The sequence below is a fragment of the Colobus angolensis genome, unplaced genomic scaffold (assembly GCF_000951035.1).
Source record: "Colobus angolensis palliatus isolate OR3802 unplaced genomic scaffold, Cang.pa_1.0 Scaffold58, whole genome shotgun sequence".
Taxonomy (NCBI): Eukaryota; Metazoa; Chordata; class Mammalia; order Primates; family Cercopithecidae; genus Colobus; species Colobus angolensis.
Genome location: NW_012119376.1, coordinates 73,563 through 97,802, shown reverse-complemented (window position 1 = coordinate 97,802; position 24,240 = coordinate 73,563). Strand labels below are relative to the sequence as shown.

The 24,240-nt window shown below is 36.7% G+C and overlaps 1 protein-coding gene across 1 annotated transcript in view; it reads left to right on the top strand.

Moving 5' to 3' along the window:
- UTRN (utrophin) overlaps positions 1–24,240 on the top strand; it is a 608,259-nt gene that overhangs the window by 523,870 nt on the left and 60,149 nt on the right. Inside the window, exons 59-62 of the mRNA XM_011962010.1 lie at positions 5,162–5,223; positions 7,544–7,618; positions 15,129–15,330; positions 21,797–21,882. Of these exons, the coding sequence (XP_011817400.1) occupies positions 5,162–5,223; positions 7,544–7,618; positions 15,129–15,330; positions 21,797–21,882 (425 nt within the window). The remainder of the gene's footprint in view (positions 1–5,161; positions 5,224–7,543; positions 7,619–15,128; positions 15,331–21,796; positions 21,883–24,240) is intronic.

Genomic DNA, 24,240 nt, shown 5'->3' with positions numbered 1-24,240 from the left:
CCGTCTCAAAAAAAAAAAAAAAAAAAAAAAAAAAGAATGGCACGTTGTAAACATTTATATTCTACAAAGGATAGTCTTCTTGAAAGAGGGGTTGACAGTGCAGCATAAGAAATTTTTAAGAAATCGTTGGGAAGAGTTGGCGTTTAATAAGAAGAGGGACAATTTCTCAGTTAAAGGGGAAAGAGGATGACAAACTGGCAGATGGAGGGAGGTTTCCTGAGTTGGTGGAGAGAGAAAGGAGTCCTCATCTACTGGTATTTAGGTTTTCAATGAAGCGTGAGATAAAGTGAAATGATACTAAGGCAAAGAAAGAAACCAGTTTGGGGAGAGAGATGGCAGTAGTGAATTTCTGTTTTGGAGTTTGGGAAAGCAAGTTTATTAGGGCGTGTAGTGCAGTTGCCAGGAGTTGGGCATTTGAGGTTTGAAATCACATATTTAAAGTAAAACGAGTCTTTCTGTTGAGTGATTTTCTCCAGTTGTTTTTATCCACAGCTGCTCAGGTCCAGAGTAGGCAAGTAATTGAGCTGATCCAGGCTTGGCAAGGGGTGAGAGAGAAGCAAGGGAGATGAGGTTATTTGTAATGATTCTAATTATAGACCATGGACTCAAATTTGGACAGATTCATCAAGAAATATTTTAAAACCTTAATTATGCAAATATACTTCCATATCAAGAGTCTAGGCTTAAAATGAGATTATCTCTTTAAATCCTGTTTCTATTACTATACGACCTCAGGCAAGTTATCTAAGCATTCTCTGCCCTAGTTTTTTTCATCTGTGAGATGGAGACAGTATTGTCACCCAAATCATAGAATTGTAATCCAAATTGAATTTACACATAGAAAAAGTTTATCCAAAAAAGTTTACTTGGTACAAATCGAGCATTCAATTGCATGTTATTACTGTGATTAATATAATACATCCTGACCTAGTATGTTATATTTTACTTTGCACAGCAAAGAAGAAATACTTTTCTTTCTGTGATTGTCTTATTTCAGGGCAATATACATAATTCTTGTCCCCACATTTGTATTTTTACTTAACTCATCTTTAGTTATGTTATGTTATATGCCTTTATAATTATAATTGGAATGGAATGATATATAGCAAACCTCACAAAATCCAGTTATAAGCATAAAATTGGATAGCTAGTAACAATTAAGTATATTTGGTAAGTGTCAGTTTTTGGACAGCAAGATGCCTTCTGATCATCCTTTAAGATTTCATGGAAAAATATCAGACCACTCTAATGAGGACAAATGGGTTTAAGAAGTATCTTCCCCAGAGCAGTCCTTTGCCCAGAAATCAGTATTTTATCAGTCTATCAAAAGTGCATGTCCTTTGCTGTTGGTTCATTGTGTTACATATTAGGCAGTATTGCAGCACAACTTTTTTTGTTTTATTTGTTGGTGTTACAATCTTATATTATTTGTATTTTACTTTCTGTGACTTATCAGTACACATTGTTATGAATAATAATAGGTGGAGGGATATACTACTTCTTAACCTTATTGGCTTAATATTTTGATAAAGTCCATAAAATGCAGAGATTATATGTTATCCCAGCTGGGGCACTTCAGAGTAAGGGGGCACTTTTAATAGTTATACCAGGATGCTGATGTATAATTCCTGTATACAATCTAGTATAAAGCAGGATTTATGCTGCTTGAAGGATAGTTTTCAAAATAGGCAAAAAAATCTTAACTCTTTTATGAATACAAAAAGAGCATGTTTCATTTAACTCATAATAAGAGAACCAGTAAGAAGTTATAATAGGTTCCAAAGAGAATACAAAGTGTCACCTATCTATAGTCAGATTAGGGATGCTAAAATGAGTTTACCTCTGGACGCAAAGCTGACAAACTGGTCAATATCCACAGGACAATAATCAATTGCATTCCCCTGGGCACAATTTGCATTTATATGGACAGAAATCATTTGCGTTACTATCTGTTTTCTTCAGTTTGCAGAGTTTAAAATAGCTCAAAGAGAATTTAAGCTTTACAGGATACCCACTGATTTTTTGCCCACAGCAAAGACCTTCACAATTTTTCCCTACACAGGCAAAACTGGATGGCTGCTCAGCCTAGTTCCATGTCACATGTTCTCACTATTGTTTGCTCCATGTGATTTTGTACTTAACTGTTAACTGCTACTTTGTTAACAGTACAAATAAAATATTTGTACTGTTAATAAAAAAAATTATTTTTTATTTTTTAAATTTTATTCTTGGATAGATTCCCATGGCTGTTGCCTTTTAAAAAGAGGATTTTTAGTAATAAAATCATAATCTTATTTTAGAGCTTATCAAGCTGCACAATATGAAGTCCCACTCCCTGTTCATATTTGAGATTAATTAGAACCCAAGCTGTTGTTATTTTGGGGTAAAATGCTACTTTTATTCTGTTTTGGTTGCCTACTCTGGGAGAACTTCAGGCATTTTGGCAAGAGGAGCTGAGCTATCTGCAGCTGTTCAAATACTTTAAGCCTTTGGGTTCATTGTGGATTTTGCTTTAACCCTCTCCCCTGACTTAAAAAAAACAAAACAAAACAAAACAAAAAAAAAACCAGCAGCCAACTGCATCTCCTGTTTTTTTTTATTTCTGTTGTTTGGTAAGTGGCAGTGATACTTTTGTAACCAGAGGCTGTATTTATTTTCTGTGTTGGCAGTTCTGCCTAATGAATCAACTGGTATTGAATTCACAAAGGGGATGCCCGTTCCCTCCCTCCATCTGTTTGCCAAATGTGTGTGTTCCCCTCAGCTCTCAATAGTGGTTTCACTAAAAAGAGCCATTAGCAAGTGGTGTTCACCTTGAATTCTCAGTTCTCAGCCTGACTGAGAAATAGTGGTATTTTCCTCTTGTGATTATGTAGAGGCTGTGTGAGATGAAGACCCACACCTGTAATTCCAGAGAAAGCATATTTGTTGTTTAAGTATAACGTCTGGCTCTACGTGACCGATGGCTTTAGTTTGGTTCTTGAGCCTTGGTTTGCTCCATGATGGGATGTCTGCCCCTGGACAATACTGTTGTCATGGAGATTGAAATTCCCTGAAAGAGAAGACAAGAGATCAATGAATCCTAGTAGGTTTTCTCAGACTGGGAGCCCATGATGCCTTACTGGAATTGCATTACCTCCTCAGCAAATCTTTCCATACTTGTTGGTGATAGTTAGGAAATTTTTCTGAGACTCTGCATTTCTGTAAAGCTCTGAGCCTAATGATGAATACCAAGAGTTTAGGTCAAACAACTTCAGTACCCACTCCATGGGCTTTGGAGCAATTTGGATAGTATCACTACCATCAAACCAAAGGGTGGAATGGTTTTGTTGGTGTTCGGTAGTGGACCATGAAGTAGAAGTATTTGTCTCTGCATTGAAGTCAAGAATCTGGGTAGAGGTGCCAGACAACTTTCCAGCTGTTTCTAAGACAGATCTTCACATTGTAGTTATATTATTTTGTTTGAGATCTTGGAATTTCCAATTGCTAATATTTCCAGGATACATACCGAATTGCAAATACACACACTTTAAATATTTTTCAAAGATAAGTATGAGTTAGTTGGGGTTTTTGTTGCCTGTGTGTATATAACAATGACGGTGTTAGTTTCCCAGTGACATGCCCAGTTTTTGATCTATTACATAGGCTTAAAAACTAATTTCTCTTGAATTTGATTTTATGAATGTTGTAATATCACTCTCTTAGGTACTATGCTGGTTCATTTAACTTACTAAATAGTTTTATAAGAACTAGGTGTCATTTAAGAAGTCTTTGGAGCACTATTATGTTATTAATCTACCCTGACCTAGATAAGGGGCAGTTAACTCTTTTTAAATGTAAGGCCACTGACCCACCAAAGTCATGAACTGTTTATCTAAGAAACTTAATTGAAGCATTCCATTTATGTTTTAATCTCAGTTTATTACCCCAAAACTTCCATCTAACGTATGAATTAGTTTGGAAATTTACAGAAACAGAGAAAGTATACAACTTGCTTTTAAAGTGAAGAACATGAGGAAACAGTTTAATACATATAGAAAATAATAATACTGGTTAATAGGAGGAAGCTGAGAAGAGGAACACAGAGTCAAAGTGGCAAGAGACACTTGCCTGAGGGGAGCGGGGAATCCAGATACACATGAAGAGAAGAAAGGGTAGATTTGCGCAGAGGACGGTTCGACTCAAGATAGAAGAGGAGGGAGGCTCCGTAGATTGTGGGATGATGTCATTCAGAGTTAAACTTGTTTCTGCAGTCTTTGGAAATATGACGAGACTTCTAAAGGGTAGTGACTCTCACAGCACTACTTCTGCTGTTGGAGGATTTGTTCTGAATGATATCTACAGCTGCTTAACAGATATGGGTGTATTCTGGAGCCTGCATTGATCTGGCCACATCAAGTCAAGGCCCAAGGGTTCGTGACAGTCACATTTTATATCTAGGTTTTAATTTTTAGTTTCAATTCTGCTTGAAATAGGCAAAGCTAAAAATTTCATTTGTCTTTTCACAATGTAGTTGCTCAAATGAAATTTATTATTAAAAAATTGTATAAAAAACTTTTGTATAGAGAGATGAGGTCTCGCTATGTTGCCCAGCTGGTGTCAAACTCCTGGGCTCCCATCTCAGGCTCCCAAAGTGTTGGGATTATAGATGTGAGGCACCACACCTAGCTAAAATTTATTATTTTTATATATATATTTTTTGAGATAGTGTCTCACTCTGTCACCCAGGCTAGAGTGCAGTGAAACGATCTCGGCTCACTGCAACCTCCACCTCCCAGGTTCAAGTGATTCTCATGCCTCGCCCTCCTGAGTAGCTGGGACTACAGGCAACCGCCACCGCACCTGGCTAATTTTTGTATTTTTAGTAGAGACGAGGTTTCATCAAGTTGGCCAGGCTTGTCTCAAACTCCTGACCTCAAGTGAACCACCTGCCTTGGCCTCTCAAAGTACTGGGATTGCAGGAAGAGCCACTGTCCCTGGCCGATGTTTCAAATATTAAGTAATAATTGGGCACTGGGTTTCTGAATGGTTCATAATGAGGGTAATTTTGCATGTATTTTTAAAAATTTGAAAAAAATCATTTCCACTTGGGTATTTCCTTTTTGGCCTATATGATGTTTTTTGATCTTTTGTTTATTTTTAAAATTTTACCTTTTTTTTCCAGCCATCAAACACAGACCACCTGTTGGGACCATCCTAAAATGACCGAACTCTTTCAATCCCTTGGTAAGTGTTATTAATAGTAATTAATTAACCTAAACAACTGAGAACTGTGTATTCTTTTTCTTTTTTCTTTTTCTTTTTTTTTTTTTTTTTTTGAGACAGAGTCTCACTCTGTTGCCCAGGCTGGAGTGCAGTGGTGTGATCTCGGCTCACTGCAACCTCTGCCTCCCGGATTCAAGCAATTCTCCTTTCTCAGCCTCCTGAGTAGCTGGGCCAGAGGCGCCTGCTGCCACCTCTGGCTAATTTTTTGTATTTTAATAGAGACACGGTTTTACCATGTTGCCCAGGCTGGTCTCAAACTCCTGAGTTCACGCAGTCCACCCGCCTCGGTCTCCCAAAGTGCTAGGATTACAGGCCTGAACCACTGTGCCCGGCTGAGAACTGTATATTCTTAAATAGGAGCTAATCACCAGCTTTTCTTACATGGCATGTTAATGTTAAAAGAATCATGTCATTGACATTTAAAAGCAGTTAAACTTCTAAGGGCAATGCAATAAACAGGTATTGCCTTTCTTAGGAGAATTGTGTGGTTTGAAATCATGTGAGCCAAAAGGACTTGATTTACAGGGAGGAATGTAATTGTAGGTTTTACCTCCTTCATATTGAGTCATCTTAACCTTCGGTTTTGCACGCAAAAATATATATAGAAATATACAGTTACAATATAGCCAACTTCAATTCACTGCCTTAAATTTGCTTTTGGCTCACTTTTTATTTAGTACATGTCATCAACTTAGCTCACCTAGTTTAAATTTGTCTGAATTGTTAAAAGCTAAATTCATTTTTATACAAAAATGCAAGAAAACACAGATGAGAATTCTGATTTTGTTTTAATTTCCAGGGCAATGTGGCTTTCAACTTATTGTTTAACCTACTTCCTCTGTTTGGTTCAGTGGTTTTTTTTAAAGTTTTCTCTTTGGGTAGCTAAGGAGATGCTGGAGAGAAGAGCAGCACCCGAAGCCTCCCTCTCCTGTTTCAATAAAAGGGATGCCCCCTTTTTAATCTCTTCAAATGTTGGGCTTCTGTGTGAGTTTTTATTTTGGTGGGTGAAGGGGCCTGCAAAAGTTGGACAAACAAAAGACATATTACTGGTTTGCTTAGCTTGTAAAACAAGGGGCAAATTTTGATGATATCTGAGTTTTCTTTTAACTCTACTGATCTCTGATACTCTGTCTTTAGGGGACGAAGAAAGAAATTGCAATATCTGTTGTTTCCAAAGAGTTGAGTATTGATTATAGGATCATTTTAATGAGATCTACAAAAGGACAGAAAAACCAAATCGATCAGGATGGGAGGAACATATAATTAAGATGAGTTTCATGGATAGTGAGCTGGACAATGTGGCTGGAAGAAAATGAAGTGTCCTTGGGAGAGATGCTCCTGGAGAAAAATCTCCTTTATTGGGAAAAAAAGGAAGGGCCCTCTGCCTACTGTGCAGTGCATTTAATAAGCTGTGCTTTCTCTTCATTAACTTCCTCTTTTTCCTACCAACGGACTGAAAAGGGTGGTACCTTTTCTCACCCATCATAAGGGTCATAGTGACACTCCTATGACAAAAGACAGGTCAACCAGAAAAGCACAAGAAATTTACTTAATCGAAGTTTTACCTGACATGAGAGCCTTCAGAAGACTCAAAAACAACAGGGAAAAGTATCTATTTTTACACTTAGATTGAGTGAAGAATGGATGACTGCATGGAATTGTGATTGGATGAAAGGGTATAATTTAATGATAATAGACTGAGAAGGGAATTCCAGCAAGGCCTATCTGTTCAGATTCTTCTTGGCTTCTCCCTGCCGCATATTCCTCTAGGGACAGGATATCTGTCGCAGGAGAATCTTCAGGAGAGGAGGGTGAAGGTCACAGTGAACTTGCTAGATTTTATGGCTTGCTTTGGGCAAGAGGAGTTCTAGTTTTTATGACCCACCTTGGGGAAGAGGAATTCTGATTTCTGTTTATCACTTTGGAAGAAGAAAGAGGGGCAGGAGACAAGAGACCCAGAGGTCAGAGAGACCTTACTTCTGAGGCTTTCAGTCTCCTTCATTTCAAAGTACTCAACCCACCATGTTCTGAGCCCTGACACCTGTTTGAAAATACTTTCTTAGAATTTTCTGTGTAGCACTGCTTTGAGATGTATCCCAACGTGGTGCTAATGATCATTTAATTTTTTTCTTGGATACTTGTTGGGGAATTTGGGAGAAGACTTTTTATTTCAGTCAGACATAATATTTTTTCATCATCCAAAGTAACCAAATACATTCTTGGCATTCAATATATATTCAATAATAAGCCTATCTTCGAATTGTTCCTTTTTCTATTTCAGCTGACCTGAATAACATACGTTTTTCTGCCTACCGTACAGCAATCAAAATCCGAAGACTACAAAAAGCACTATGTTGTGAGTTATTCTACCAAAGTTAATCAATCTGTTACTTGAATTGCCTTTTTTTTAAAAAAAAAAAAAAAAAAAGAGAGAGAGAGAGAGAAAGATAAATGAAGAGGCTGGAGTGTTTGCCGAGTTAATCTGGTTTTCAGTGTGCCTCACTCAAGGAGTTGGTTTTGTTTCTATAAATGTTTTATTACTTGCCCCATCAGTGTGCAGTACTAAACACATGCCATTCTTGGAGAACAAAATTAACCAAAACACAGCAGTAATGTAAAAAGCTTTTTCAAAAATTGTGCTGCCACCCAGTTTAAGAGGATTAAATCAAAGAAAGTATTAAGTCATGTGTTTTCAGTACCTTTTGCCCATTTGGAAGTGTAGAGTTCCAATTTGTCTCAATTTGTATGAGACAATTGTATATAAAGAAACACTAAAAAATCACATTCCTGATCTAAATTTGAACTGGCACCTTAACAAGTTAGATAAAAGGCTCTGTTTTCTTTTAAATATATCTTGAGACATTTAGTATTATCAATGCATTTTTCCTGTGGAGGATGTGTTCAGAGTGGAATTCTGTGACAGTCCTTTCATCAAAAGGATATTTTCCCCCCAAAATAACCTAAAATTAAGTAGCACTGTGAATACTTAGCATATAGATTTACGCTATCTGGATTCTATTTGTGGTTGTAGTTCTAATGATTGAGTCTACCCTAGACCTTGTCAGATAGTTGATATGGAAAGTGATATTTACCTATTCTTTTAAGATAGGGTAAATTGAAAAGATCCAAGTATTCTTGTTTGCTACCTTTTGTTAACTGTTAATATATGTCTAGGCAGTTCAGTGATGCTTTGAAAATTATGCTTTGAAAAATGATATGTTAGGGTTGAAAAATCTGCTCCTTGAAAGTCAACAGAAATTAGCAATAAATTTTAAGCTGGCTACATGAAGAGAGTTGAGGAAAGAGAGGTATAATGTCATTCAGAGAAAACAGCAATGCAAAGCTTGAAAATAAGAAAAGCTTAAGCTATATATGGAAGAGAGGTCTACAGGGCTGAAAGACACCTCCAGATAAGGCAATGCAAGGAAGAATGAGATGACCTTGACTCTTGCATAATCCACAGAACCTCAAAGATAATTAGCAGGTTGTAGTAGTTGCAGCAAGTGTTGCAGAATTACCAGGACAAGTAAAAGAAAGCCACCACCCTCTAGCTACTGATCAGTATGTTGAGCGAAAAGAGAATAGGAAGTAAATTATGAACACACAAAAGGGATGTTTGGTCTGCGCAGGAGTCTGTGGTGACAGCAGTTTTGAAAGAGTCTCAGCTGCACCTCCAGGATCCAGCTGATGGGTCTGGAAGTTCTTCTCAGGCCTGATGAGCTGTAAAATGAGGACAGATGACTCAGCCACAAAATTTCCATTGACAGAAGACTGCTTTGTGTCGTTATGAACATGGTCCCAGTTTTCAACAACACTTCTGGGTGGATAAACATATTAACACATTTGGTGTTTTCTTCTCTTGGTTCTTTGGATTCCTAAAGAAAAAACCCCCCTTCTCAGGTCTTCCCCTCAAACCTGAGATGAACAGAAGGGACCCCTCCAACTTCTAAACTAAATTGGTAGTGACAAACAACTAAATGACAGAAAAGAGCTAGCTTGCATTGGATTTCAAGTATATGAGGTGCTTTATTCAGAGCCAACTGGCCTTCACTTTTCCCACTGCCCTCCAGCCAAGGCCTGTGGGCCGCTCCTGGAGCTCACCAGTTTATTATTAATCTGCTTCTTCCTCTCCCTTCCTTTCCATTTACTAGAAATACCCTGACCCTTTCTCTGCAATGGCCTATAACCCTTTATTATTCCTCCCAAATACTGTTAAAGATTTACCTCTTTTGGAAACATTTACAAGCTAATCCTACCTGTCTCCACGGTTTTCCCAGTAGTTTATGATTGCCTGTAATAGCAGGTTCTCTCACCTTAGTGGCAAGTGCTTGCCTTTGTGTGCTCGAATAATGTTAGTTGGATTGCCCTGTCTCCACTGTGAACTACTTTCGGTCATGGCTGTCTCTCATTATGTGCAAATCCCCACCCAGCATAAGGCAGAGGGCAGTGTGATTATTCATTCATTTGTTGGACTCCAAGATTGTGCAGGAAATAAAACATTATAAAGGGACTTGATTCTCACAATCAAAGAACTCATATTCGGAGAACGTTGCACAGGGACCCAATGCCCTGCTTACAAAAGATTCTTGGTGCCCTCAGAACAGAATGGTCTTTGCCTGGCTCACCTCTTTGTCCATCTCCTTCCCTCTGCTCCACCGGGGTATCGCCATTTCATCATGCACTTAGTGATAGAAATGGCAAACTCTGTATTCCATTCCTCTTGCCTAAAAAGCGCTTGTCCTAGCTCTTTGTATAGGTTGGTGCAAAAATAATTGCAGTTTTTGCCATTAAAAGTAAGTTAGGATATTTCGCTGAAAGTAATGGCAAAAACCTCAATTACTTTTGAACCAGCTTAATACTTCTGTTCTTCCCTTGGCTGGTACACTCATTTCTGTAGTTCTCAATGTTGTGGATCACCTCTCTTTTAATGAGGTTTTCTATGGCTCCTCATAGAACTGTTCTTTTCCTTAGATGACACTTCTGGTGCTTGGTTTAGACACTAAGGCAAAGTGTCAGTCATAATTTTTAATATTCTGTTTATTAGTTATTGTTTGCTTCTCCATCATGGGAGGGATAAGTCTGTGTTCTTCTCTACTTAGGATCTCAGACAATTTCTGGCACAGAGCAGGGGTTGCTTAGGACACACTGAGTGAATGATTTGACTTTGAAGGTTATATAGCAGTACGCCAGAAGGCGTGTCCAAGGAGATTTATAGCAGCACTTTTTAATAGTAAACTTATTCAGTTTTGGCATATTTATAAATATAGTACAGCAACAAAAATCAATGAGCTAGTAATCAACATCAACATGATTTAATCTTAGAACTATAAAATTAAATGAAAAGATTAAATAGCAGAAAAAAATTTCTACCACTTTGTTCCATTTATATGTAGTCCAAACCCGTGCAAAGCTAACTGCTTTATTATTTAGGGACACATAGACACTTTTAAAAACTAAAAGTGAAATACAAAGGTTAATGGTTAGCCCCGTAATTGTAAGAGGATGTAATTAAGCAGGATTTCCAAAGGGCTTCCAAGATAGTGGTAACATTCTATTTTTTTTAGCTGTGTGATGGACTAATGGGTATTTGTTCTATTATTTTCTTTTAGACCACACATATGTATTTTCTGTATTCCTTTGTATTTTGATTTTGAAACTTTATGTGATAGGTAATAGCAGAGAAGCAAAAGAGAAGTATGTTCTGAGGAGGAAGAGCATCCCCTCATTATGAAGAAGAAGGCAGGTTTCCTTGATTAGTGGGCATATGAGCCAGGCTATAAAAGGCACCTGGGATTTAGGTGTGAGGCAGTTAATTGGGGATAAGAAGGGAAGGAGTTATCTGTGTGAAAATTAAGGTGTGGATGGTGTTCAGGGAACATCAAGTTATAGAGTCTGAATGGAATAGCTTAGCTATTTGTCCAATATCCAGAAATTTCCTTAAAGTTAGTTTAGGTCAATTTGAAGGTCATTTCTTTCCTGAAATTCCTTTCTGTTTTGTTCCTCAAGTTCTTATTGTGTTGTATTTCATGTTTGGATATTTTTCATTGTAGAATGGGAAGCCATGAGGCATTTTCTTTATTGTGGGAGTTTACAGATAGGGCCAGAGGTGGAAGTATGCTTTAGGGAATAGCTAAGCAAGACCAAAGGGCAGAGAACAGAGAATGGATAAATAGTTCAGGCAAAGGATGATCCAGGCTGAGCTGACTGGGAGTTGTAGGAAGGGAGATGAGGGTCTGGATTTTTAAGGCTGCCTGAGGGAGAACTGATGACTGGGGGAACTGGGTAGTTGGTAAATTGTGGAGGGTAGAAGAAGGAAGGATGTTAGGATATTTCATGGTTTGCAGATTGGATTTCATCATGACAAGAAGGCCAGGCCTTTATGGGTAGAGGTTCCTGAAAGAGAATTATGTAGCTCTTGTAGGGATCAGAGCAATGATACGTGGGTCAAGTGTTGAGGCAGGAGATCAACAGGAGAAAAGAGAATATGGAACCATCCAAAGAGAAGCAATAGCAGAAGTAAGGTGAGTGAGTGAGGGCCTCAGGCTCACAGAGTGAAAGGCCAGATGTGAAACCTTGAGCTCTGCCTATATTTCTGCGGAAGAGGAGATAGGGGAAATGCTAAAATAATAATAACAAAATAATAATAATAAAAAAAGAATGGCTACATAGCTTGACACCTGGAGAAGTGTCAGAGAAGCCCAAGATTGAGTGCTAAACAGTGTTCATTGTTTTGCAGAGCAGAAGAATGATGATGCGTTTCTATTCCATCCCCTGTGCCTTATATGTGGGGTTAAAGAAAAAGTCAGAAAGTTGGATAGAAAATGATTCTGCTGTTTGTTTCATTTACCACATGACTGAGCTGCCATTTGTCTCCCTTTTAAACGAGAAAATCATAATGATAATTTTCTATGATTTAAATGCAGTCAGTTCTTTAAAGGTACGTAAATGTGACACACTTCAGGAAGATTTATGCTTGACTTAGGCACTAAGACAAAGTGTCAGAGTAAATCACTAAAAATTGAAGACATGATAGTCTGTGGGATGTGGCAAATCAGTGTCACAGCTACAGTGTGTATCACCAGGGAGACTTCAGAAAGAAATACAGGGACAGCCTGATGCAGAAAATGGACTTTTTGGAATTCGGTCCGTTGTCACCTGATGCCATGTGGTGATCCAATAGTAGTGCTGTGTCACTGGCATAATTAATGTTGGAATTCAGAAAACTTTGAGACTTTTGGCCATATTTGAATATGTTCCTTGGTGTCTGTGGGGAGCTGTAGTTCCCTAGCTACTGCCCTTTATTAAACACTTTCCTTTGTCAGGCACTTTGCTTCTGCCCTCTAGAGGTTTACAGTTGAACACTGTACAGTTGACCCTTGACACCCAAAACTTAACATTAACAGTCAAAACATATTTGATATGCTATGTATTGTATACTCTTACTCTACAACAAAGTAAGCTAGAGAAAAGAAAATATCAAGAAAATAATAAAAGAAAATATATTTAATATTCACTAAGTGGAAGTGATCATCATAAAGGGTCTTCATCCTTGTCGACTTCATGTTGAATAAGCTGAGGAGGAGGAAGAAGAGGTTGGTATTGCTGTCTCAGGGGTAACAGAGGCAGAAAGGGAAGAGGAGGTGGCAGAGGAGGCAGGAGAGGCAGGCACCCTCAGTGGTTAACTTTAATTGGAAAAACTCCACGTGTAGGTGGACTCTCACAGTTCAAACTTGCGCTGTTCAAGAGTCAAGTGTACAGGGCAAAGAAACGAGATAAGAATGACAGTGAAAATTCCAAGTGGTTCTTAGTTTTTTTCTGACACCATCTCTAACTCATATGAGGATTATTTGACTTATTTTTGCTATTAGCAAAATAAGTTTACCAATGATACATTTGACATCTGAAGGAAATGAATTGTTTCGTTATCCAGACTTATATGTTTTATGTTTATCTTTTTTTTAAAAAAAAAAAAAAAGAAAGAAAAAGAAAAAAAAAGTCTTCCCTGTTGAGTTGTTTTTGAAATCATTTAATCTGTACAGGTTTAAAGCGGTTCTTTTAATTTGTAGATAACTTGAAAAAAATAATTCTATGTTAGAGAGCTAGCATGGACACATTTCATATGTCTTTAAAAATTCAAAATTAGTAGTTATTGAATGGCTACAAATGGGTAAGTACAAAAGAAGCTATTTGTTCATTTTAGTTAACTGTCAGAATATGTCATTTTTTTTGAGAGAACAGTTTTTGCATCAGGTGAAGAGAAGTTGGTTTTGTATGTATATAACCTTATTTTTTCTCTTTGCCTCTTATTTTTAATGCTAAAAAGTTAAATATGTAGCATATATGTATATAACCAAATATTTTCTCTTTGCCTCTTATTTTTTAATGCTAAAAAGTTAAAAAATAGGAAAAAATAAGATTAGAGTTCTTCTAGTCTAATTTTCTTATGCCAAAAGCTTAAATACAGAGACAGAGAAAGAATTTTATAAAAACTGATTTCTATGACCAGACCTTGAGTTAACGTGGGCTCCAGTTTTCCTTACCCAGATGTTTAGATTTGGAAGAGTCATCTCCACACTCAATAAATGTATAGATACATGGTAGTTTGATAATCTGCTTTGTCTGTTTTCAGTTAGTGAATGAATGACTCAAAATTGATTAAATAAAAAAAGATTTTGTCGTTTTCATCTAAACTCCTCCTTCAGGCTTTTGCAGGCCTCCCCTTGGGCAGTGTGTGCCTGGCCCATGCATTTCTCCTGTTTCACTGTAGGCAAACACCACTCATGAGTAAGCCACACATCACCCACACCATAGTCCACCATTCCTTAGAGCCTCTGGGCTTGATTGAATTCTTGCCTTTTCTCAAGCACTTCTCTAAACCTGGAATTCTTTTCTTACTTCATGTGGATCTCTTGTATTTTATCCATTTTTCAAGGCCTATTTCAAATCGCACCTCTCCAAGGAGCCTTTTCCAGTTGTCCTTCCTCTCCTAGAAGTAGTAGCTCTAGCAGAAATTTGCATATTCTTCTCATAGGGCATGTTTACTCCTCCGCCATCAGTATGTCTTTGAGAGCAGGGGCTCTGCCTTTGCCTCCTGTGCACACCCTCCTGGCTCTAGCACCAGCCATGCCTACCATAGATATGGTGCACATGAAGAGTAAGAATGGGAACAAATTTATGAAGACCAATGGATGTGGGGACTGTCCTGGGAAGCTCTAGTACTTCTTCTTAGCTACAGGTCACCTCTGTGTCAGAGCATCATCGGAAGTAAACCAGGTTAGGGCCAGATTGTGACAATCTTACAGATCAGGCTTGATTCAGCAGGCAGTGGAGAGCTGTTATTTTTCTACAAAACCTGTTTTTTAGTACGGAGCATCTTCCGTAAACTTGGCATGTAATGATGTACATGATAAAAAACTGCTTAAGAACAATTAGTTCGGCTGTGAAACAAAGAATGAAGAGAGCAGTTCACAGGCTGTTTGCAGGAGTTAAGATGAGGAGAGCAGTATAATATTTGAAATGTGTTGCCATTTGATGTAGATTGAGAGATTTATGCCTTGCTACATTTAAAAGCAAAAAGAGCCTGGCAAAGGGAAAACCAGAAAAAGAAAGTAGGAAAAATTAATATTCCAAAGAGCAAAAAATGGGATAAGATTGGGAAGCGACAGAGTCCAGATTCAAAAGTATGAAAGTGTGGTAAAATGTAAGAATAGAAATGTGTCTGTTTCTTTAAAAGCTGAAATTTAGCTAAAAAGGATAGATTCTTAAACTGAAGAATCAAACTAAATACTTGAGACTAGAAATGCCTTTGTTTTTATGTTGTTATGTAATGTAATGACTGTACACATTCCTTCTTCTCCCCTGGTTAGTGGATCTCTTAGAGTTGAGTACAACAAATGAAATTTTCAAACAGCACAAGCTGAACCAAAATGACCAGCTCCTCAGTGTTCCAGATGTCATCAACTGTCTGACAACAACTTATGATGGACTTGAGCAAATGCATAAGGACCTGGTCAACGTTCCACTCTGTGTGGATATGTGTCTCAATTGGTTGCTCAATGTCTATGACACGTAAGTTTACATTTTTCTCATTAAAATATAATCATTGAATGAAATATGTTAATAGAAAATACCTGATTTTTAAGTGAAATTTTTTAATAAGTGCTTTCAAATTACTTTCCCAGTGGAAATATTTATGTTTGTTGTTGAAAATGAATGACTTTACAAATCATTGAGCTCTTAACAAACGATAGAACAAAAAAGAATGTGTATCTTTCATTTTAAAACTTTGCTTCAATTTACAAAGACTGTCAAATTTATAGTATTCTTTGCCAAGAAGCTAGGGAAACAATATAGCTAAGTCCTACTTCCTTCTTGTTTCATAATGTCTCACAGTATTTCTTTTTTCAAAATAAAAAATCTTCTATTTATTGTTACGAATTACAATAATTTATTAGCTCATAATAATCTGCTCTACAATCTTTGTAATCCAACTGAAGAGTGATTTGAATGGCCATGAACGAGATAGTCTTTTAATATTCACTTTATTTGCATAGTGGTTATGTGTGCATGTGTATATATATATATGGTGTTTTAAATAATTTATGCTACAGGACACTTTAATATCTGTCATTTAATTAGGTAGTCACTGTTACATAAAGCACACTCACAACTCCCAGCATAACTCATTTGCCATTACTTTGGCCCTTTTGAAAACGACAGTGCATTTGTGAAATGTCAGTTCTAGAAAGACCTGCTGTGGGCTGACATTTCTGAAACATTAGGAATTACTCGTTGTTCTGGTAGGGGGTTAAAGTATGCAAAGATGAAATAAGAAAACTAGAACTGGGCCGGGCACAGTCGCTCATGCCTGTAATCCTTGGAAAGCCGGGGGGGGCAGATCACCTGAGGTTAGGAGTTCGAGACCAGCCTGACCAACATGGTGAAACCCCCTCTCTACTAAAAATACAAAAATTAGCCAGACATGGTGGCGGTCACCTGTAATCTCAGCTACTTGGGAGGCTGAGGCAGGAGAATCTCTTGAACCCAGGAGGCAAAGGTTGTAGTGAGCTGAGATCGCTCGCGCCACTCCACTCCAGTCTGGGTGACAGAGCCAGACTCTGTCTCAAAAAAAGAAAAGAAAACTAGAACTATTGTTCTGAAATATTTATTACTTCTTTATGTTGGAAACATTCAAAATCCTCTCTTCTATCTTTTGAACCTGTGAGATAAATTATTGTTTACTATATTCACCCTACAGTGCTATAGAACACTAGAACTTATTCCCCCTACCTATATGTAATTTTATATCAATTAATGAAACTTTCCCTATCCTCCTCTCTCTATTTTTTTAATTAGAAAAGTATTTTATCTTTCAGTGTTCATAAATATCGTAATAAAGTCTTTCTAAATAATCAGCCATTGTGTGCTTGAGGGCTCTTAAGAAACTCACTGAAGCACGAGTCTCAGCTACCATAATGAATATGGGATTTACAGTATCCCTGTCTGATATTTTTTAGTACATTTCATTTTAATGCACATTTTAAGTTCTCCTAAGGTAAAATATTACCATTAGCCTTAATCCACCATTAAGTTGCTCTTCAATAATTTAAAACCTCAAAAGATACTTTTTCATAGTAAATTCATCAAAATAGTTGGACAAAGGTGTTTTAACTACAAAGCCTGTAACTTAACTTTCACATCCCAGGAAAATTGCTAAATTCATAGAATACTTTGGAACTCCATTCAGTCCTATAGAATATGGTAGAGGTATACATCTTGAACTACCTTTTAAGGAAGAACTGGGGAAGAGGTTCAGTTGCCTTCTATTGTCCATGGCTCTGACATACTGTTTCAGTTTTCTGGGTCTGCCATAAGAAAGAATGATAGACTGAATGGCTTCAACAAGATAAATCTATTTCCTAACAGTTCTAGACACTAAGAGTGTGAGATCCAGGTGCTGGCCAAGTTGAGTCTTTATGGAAGCCACTCTTTCTGGTCTGCAGATGGTCGTTTTCTCCCTGTGTCTTCACATGATTTTTCCTTGTCTGCTGCATGCTCATCTCCTTTTCCTCTAAGGACACCAGTCATATCAAATTAAGACACACTCTAATGACCTCATTTTAACTTAATTACATCTTTAAAGACCCTATCTCCAAATGCAGTCACATTCTGAGGTACTAGGAGTTAGGACCTTAACCTGTGAATTTTAGGGGACACAGTTCAGTGCATAATGCACACATATGCTCTTTTCACCAGACAGCCCAAAGGGAGTAGTGCCACTTGGTTGGGAGGAAGCAGTGTGTGAAATGGCATGATTCATATTCTAGGGAGTTAAATGTTGGCACAGTTCCACTTCCCACCATCAAATGGGAGTGTGGAAATTGCTACACTTTGCCACTATTTCTCATTTAGAAAGATAGTATCTCAAAATTTCTCATTTTTCATTTCAAAGGAAAAAAAATCTTTCAGGACTAATCTCCCTTCTATGCAAAAGAAAGATGGCAAAGACCATGCTGGATCAGAATGGTGCCCATTCAATGTAGCTTTCTATCTTGGAGAAGAGTATTGGGGATTAATCTATGGAAAAAGCAGTTACTCTTATGACAGTAGTGTCAGATGGCCAGAACTGGTTGCCCAGGTTTCTCTAACAACCGTGATTTATTTTTTATTCTAAATAATAGTTATTAACTCTTTTCAACCAATAATTTTGAGAATCAGATAGAAATTACTATCTACCCTCCAATTAGGACATTACAGACTCATATATCTGTGAATCTGAGGAATGGTACCTTGTTCTAACACTTCTATTCATTCAGCCATCCTGACATTCACTCACTAACCATATATCCGTGACTGCCTTCCTTCCTGTCATGTGATATAGCCAGAACTGGTGTTTTTAGCTTCAGCCAGCTCTTGATAATGAGTGATGCACACACAGATCACAGAATTCTCAAAGTAGAAGGATTTGGGGATCTTTAATTCTGCCCTTTTCTCTTTACTAAGTGAAAACCTTACCCAGTGAGACAGGAGAATTTATCTACCTATTGCATATTAGTCATAATTAAAGAACTAATATTCAGAGTCTTTTGATAATCATTTGATTATTCTTATCATATTGCCATATCTAGGAAACACAGTACTTAAGTAAACAGTTTTTTTTTCCAATTTTAACATGTACCCACCTCCTGATATTCTGAACTTTGTAAAAAAAAATTATTTTCGTCTGTCATGGATAACAATAATTCAGATTTTTGGTTCTGGTTGCTGTGTGGGTTGGCAACTACTTAACATTGGCATCTTAATTTTTCATCTGAAAAATTGAGATTGAAATAAAAATATCTACTTTGCTTACCACACAAAAGGTGATTATGAAGGGCAAATGAACTAATATGTTTTAAAGTACTTTATAAAGATAAAATTGGTTTCATTTATGAATTTGCAGCCTCAGTCATCTTCCCAGATTAAAAGGTCTTAATTTCACAATCTTTCTTCCGGATTTAATGGACATCAAAAGCGTTTAAATCATGATATAAAGCAATAGTCTGGAGTACTTGGTTTAAATATGGTTTTTTCCTACCAAAAATATTAACCTCATTTGCTGCAGTGTCATTTTTTCCACTGTTCCAAAGATGATATAATTTTATAAAGTAAATGTCTTTACAGTTAAACCAACTTAAAGAGTTGCCTATGAAAACTATCAGGAGACTAAATATTTCAACACTGGACTATGTCACTCACTAATATATTTTACTGTCTCCCGCTTGTCTCTCACATCCAGGTAGCTTATTTACATCAGTGTCCTTTATTGTCTGGTCCCACATAACCTGTACAGTTTGGTCAACCAGTTAACCTTGATGCAAGTCTCTGTCCCACCTGAGTGCATCTTATTTGTTTGTTTTGGTTTTGGTTTTTTTCAGACAGTCTCACTCTGTCGCCAGGCTGGAGTGCAGTGGCGTGATCTCAGCTCACTACAACCTCCAACTCCCGGGTTCAAGCGATTTTCCTGCCTCAGCCTCTCAAGTAGCTGGGATCACAGGCACGCACCACCACGCCCAACTAATTTTTGCATTTTTAGTAGAGATGGGATTTCACCATGTTGGCCAGGATGGTCTCGATCTCCTGACCTCTTGATCTGCCCACCTCGGCCTCCCAAAGTGCTGAGATTACAGTCATGAACCACCACACCCGGCCTGAACGTGTCTTATCTCTGATGCTCACACCCCTGCCTCTATGCCTTTGCTCAGGCTTTCTCTGTGATACTCTACTTTCTCCTACTTGGGACAGTCATGCCATGATATACCTTCTATGTCTGATTTTAGGTTTCTCTTCTCTGTCACATGTTGAAAAACTAATGACTACGTATTAGTATAGACTACATAGTCAAACTACATAATGACTACGTATCACATGACTACGTATTACTAATGATAGGCAGCCACAATCATCTTGTACTTGATTTTTGATTTCCATATATAGAGGATTGTCTTATATATTTTCTAGTTGCGTTCTTATCTTACCTTCCTCAGCTAGTGTGTGCGTTCATCGGGGGTAGGAATTATGTGTTCTACTTTTCTCTTGGTCCCAACAGTACACAGAGCAATGCCGGTATCACAGTAAGCCTTCGTAACTGGTGATGGTGTGATGACTGGGTGATTGACAGCGTCAGTTGTCTTCCTGATGATATTCCTTTCTTGTGTTGTGACAGTAGAGTGGGGGTCATGCTTTAATGCATGTTATTTTGACCATTTTTCCCTGTAGGGAGCACTTCATCCTTAGCCACATTCGTGTACTTGTCTCAGCTCATTCACAAAGACTTCTGTTATCCTCTGCAAGTCTATTGTCTGACTGGGTCCAGAGAGTAACCATTTCCTGCTTTTGAAATGAAGCAAACATTGTCTGTTTCATGTGATAATTAGGAAACTTCTAAAAGATATAAAGTAGAAACACAGTTTGTAGCATGGCTCTCTGTAGGGTTAATGTGAAACTAGTGTTTCTGTAATTGTGAGAAATGAATGATTATATTAATTTAGAAAGTCTGCTTAGAAGGACTATGCTTATTTTAATATTAAGTATTAATCATTTCATAGGTTAATTCTGAATGTCGTATACCTACATACTAAGGGTTCAGTAAGTTTATTAGATATGATTTAATATAAATTACAAACTCTAGCCTATTGAGGGAGTACTTTGAAAATACATTGCACCAATCCCTAAGCACGTTTGCCTTTCTTATTTATTACATACTTTACATGTCGTAATATGCATACAGAAAATTCCTTTAGTACATATAATTGACAGTGGAGGAATATCAATTAGTATTACTAATAAAAATATCAGTAAAATCAGTGATTAAATAGTTTGGCAAGAAGACTGCATAAAATTAAAGTTACATGATTCAAATATTTATGTTTTTAAAATAGCACAAATTGTTAACTTTTATACATTCATATATTTATGTAAACTTTCAGTTATAGGTTTTAAGTGTGCTGTACTTGTGTGTTTAAAACAAATAAGAAAATTGACAATAAAAACCTAAAATGAAAATGGATCCTAAATCTGCAATAATAAAGATAGCAATAAAGGCTTTATTCTGGGCTATGTGTTATTCCATAGCAAGGATAATATCTTATTAATTTTTGTAATTATCTTACAAACCCTAGGACTGGGACTACTGTGACTAACATTTGGTAGATTACTCAGTAATTCTTTGATAAGCAATGAAATTAAGAAAACTCTGTGCTTTTAAAGTTAAAAAAACATGTTTCCTCTGGTCAACTTATAAGTGAAATAGAAATGATCTCTCCTTAGTGTTGTGTAAAACTATGTTCTAGTGTTGGTTATTTAATACATTCTGGTTTTAATTATAATTTGATACTTCCCCAAATAGGGATTTCACATCTGTCTAAGATCACTGACTATTAAAATTGCAATAGTAATTTATAAAAACTGCATTGACAGAAAATTAAAGACATACTAAGGGCTTATAATTTGCTGAATACTTAAATACCAATATTTATACTTAATTAATACTTAATTACCAATCAGTATTCAGCAAGTTGTAAGCTCTTAGTATATAATTTTCTTGTTTGTGTTCTTGTTTTTAGATATATGATTAGATTTTTGTTGCTGTATGAAGTCACATGTATAAAGTGTGTAGCTGTAGCTATTTTGAATCTTGCATCTACAATTATTAATAGACAGGTTTAATTCATAGTATTTTAAAGGTGAAATCTTTTCAGCTTTATAATTATCATTGTCATTTTGCTTTAATTTGTCCTTCTTAGTTCATGTGTTATGTGCAAAGTGACTTCAAGCTGTGTATTCTTCTAGACTTGGCCAAACACCCTGTTAATATATGTCATGAAATTACAGTATAGGTTTAATACTAGTTGTTGAAAGTTAGTAGAAAAGTTGCATCTTTAAGATACAATTATTTTTAATGGTTTACCCCCAAGAAAGTAGATATTCAGAAACAATTAACATGCTGTATATGGTTTTAAATGCATCTAGTACATTAACATTCTTATAATTTTAGGGGTCGAACTGGAAAAATTAGAGTGCAGAGTCTGAAGATTGGATTGATGTCTCTCTCCAAAGGTCTCTTGGAAGAAAAGTACAGATGTATGTAAGACCTTTCATATACCAATAGTGTGTTTAGTAATAATAATGATTATAACAATTTACTGGAAACTTACGTTATATAATTTGTTAGTAGTAATAGTTCTTTCTCTTTTTTTTAAGCCTTACTGTGCCTATACTAAGTTGGACAAAAGGTGGCAGTGCAAAGACTTGGGGCTTTGTGTGAAATGAAAAACTGATTATAACTAAGAGATGAGGTGCCTGGATGGAGTGAGACCTAACTACAAATTATATTTCATTTAATTCTTAGAATAATCCCTCCATAATGTAAGCACTGGGATTTCCATTTTTCTGGCTGAGAAAATTAATGCTGAGATAGGTTGGCTAGAATTAGATACTAGGTTTTTCTGACTCCAAAGCCCAAACTTTTTTATTTCTTTATACTTTCAATGCTTAAAAGAAAAAGATGAACTAGAACCTTTATGGACATAGATGATAATCCTAAATAAACATATTTTACCATTGTGACAAAATAAAACATGATTTTTAAATTTTTGTTATATTTAGATTTACCAAATAAATCAATAGTGTTCCTTTATCTGTCAGTTAATGAAAGGTATCTTGCCTTTGGAAAAGGCTTGTGCTCAGGAGCCAAGGGGACCTGTCTTCAAATTTCTGCCACTTAGTAGCTGAGTGTCTTTGGGCAGGTTATGTGATTTCATTGAATATTGCCAACTAAGAGGTAATAGTATTCCCATTTTACAGTTCAAGAAGCTGAAATTTAGCAAATTTTCTTCAACTGAAACCTGAAGCTAATAATTCCTGCTTGGAAAAGAATTAGGAGTAATGTTTAAGGTACCTAGAAATAGCAATTGTTGAATAAATGGTAGCAATTGCCGCTGAGTCCCCAAACTCTTAACTACTATCACATAGATTTTGATTTATTTTTGTCTATAAAATGTGAATTTGATCCCACCATGCTTATTCCGAGATGATTCTTTACAGAGAAATCCATACATTTGTGGGAGAGGATTAGGAATATTCTGTGAATAGAGAGATACTAAAAAACAGTAGGATATTTGATTATAGGCCCTGTAAACTTAGTTCAGTTTTGTGTCTTATATGAACATGAGTACATTTTAATAGCTTTTATTTTCTAGGATTGCTGTGAGGTTATTTGATTTTGAATTTCAGGTCTAGACCGTGGTGGCCTGTTTTTCCTACATAGTTTGACAAGAATGTCAGGGAAAAAGATATGTGGATTTATATGAAATGAAAAGCTGATTGTAGGATTACGAGATGGGGCGCTATGATGGAGTGAGAGCCTAGTTAGCCATACAGAAGGAGGCTTTGCACAGAGCTTTTGCTTTGTGGCAGTTTATCCAGAATTTAAGTAGTTTTCAGAATCATAATCATGAAAAGATGTAATTTCCAAAGCTGAAGAAGTTATCATTTTTATAATGATCAGGAAAGGAAAATGTTAATGAAAATATCAATGTTACAAAATTAGAAATAGATTTTTTATCATCTCTGATTTGGGGTTTCTTGTGCTAGTGAAATAATTAGGGTTCTCTGAAAGTAACAGTTATAGTGTGGCGCTTACTCTGAAATATATGCAAATTCAACCTCAAAGCTTTCATTGTCTATAATTCAACATTAACTTTCAGATTTTGGCAGGGGAAGCAGAAGCCTCTGCAGTGAAATTTCTCGTATTTAATTGAATTCACAAAGTATGCCATTTTAGGACTAATTAAATAAGAAATCTCTTGGGTTTTAATCTTTAATCTAAATCTTTACTGGGATATCCAGACTTTGGAATGTCCTGGGGTTTTGTTTTGCTTTTTACTTTGAGGACCTTCACCGCTCTGATTCCAGTTTTTATTTCCCCCTTGATATCAGAAACTTCCTCATTATTATTTCCTTTATTAGAATTAATATTCAAGACAGTTTGCTCTTCAAATGCAATGGCAAGGCCGCCATTCAGGATCATTGGTATCTGTCTGAACATTGATTTTATTAATACAATGCCCAATGTCAGTGTCTTAACCCCGTAACACCTTTTTCTCTTGGTCCTTTCCTAAGAATATTCCTTGTTTAGGTTCTAACAGTGCCCTGGTCTTTATGCTTATAGCTGGCTAGCTTCCTTGCCTCATCAAAAACACATTTACAGATCAGGCACAGTGACTCATGCCTATAGTCCTAGCTACTTGGGAGGCTAAGGTGGGAGGATTACTTGAGCCCTGGGAGTCGGAGGCTGCAGTGAGCCATAGTCAGACCACCACACTTCCAGCCTGGATGACAAAGCGAGACCTTAAAAAAAAAAAAAAAGAAAACATCTTCAAAACATCATAGTAAATTATAATTTCCATCTCTTCTGTGCTGATTTATTAGAATTTGAGT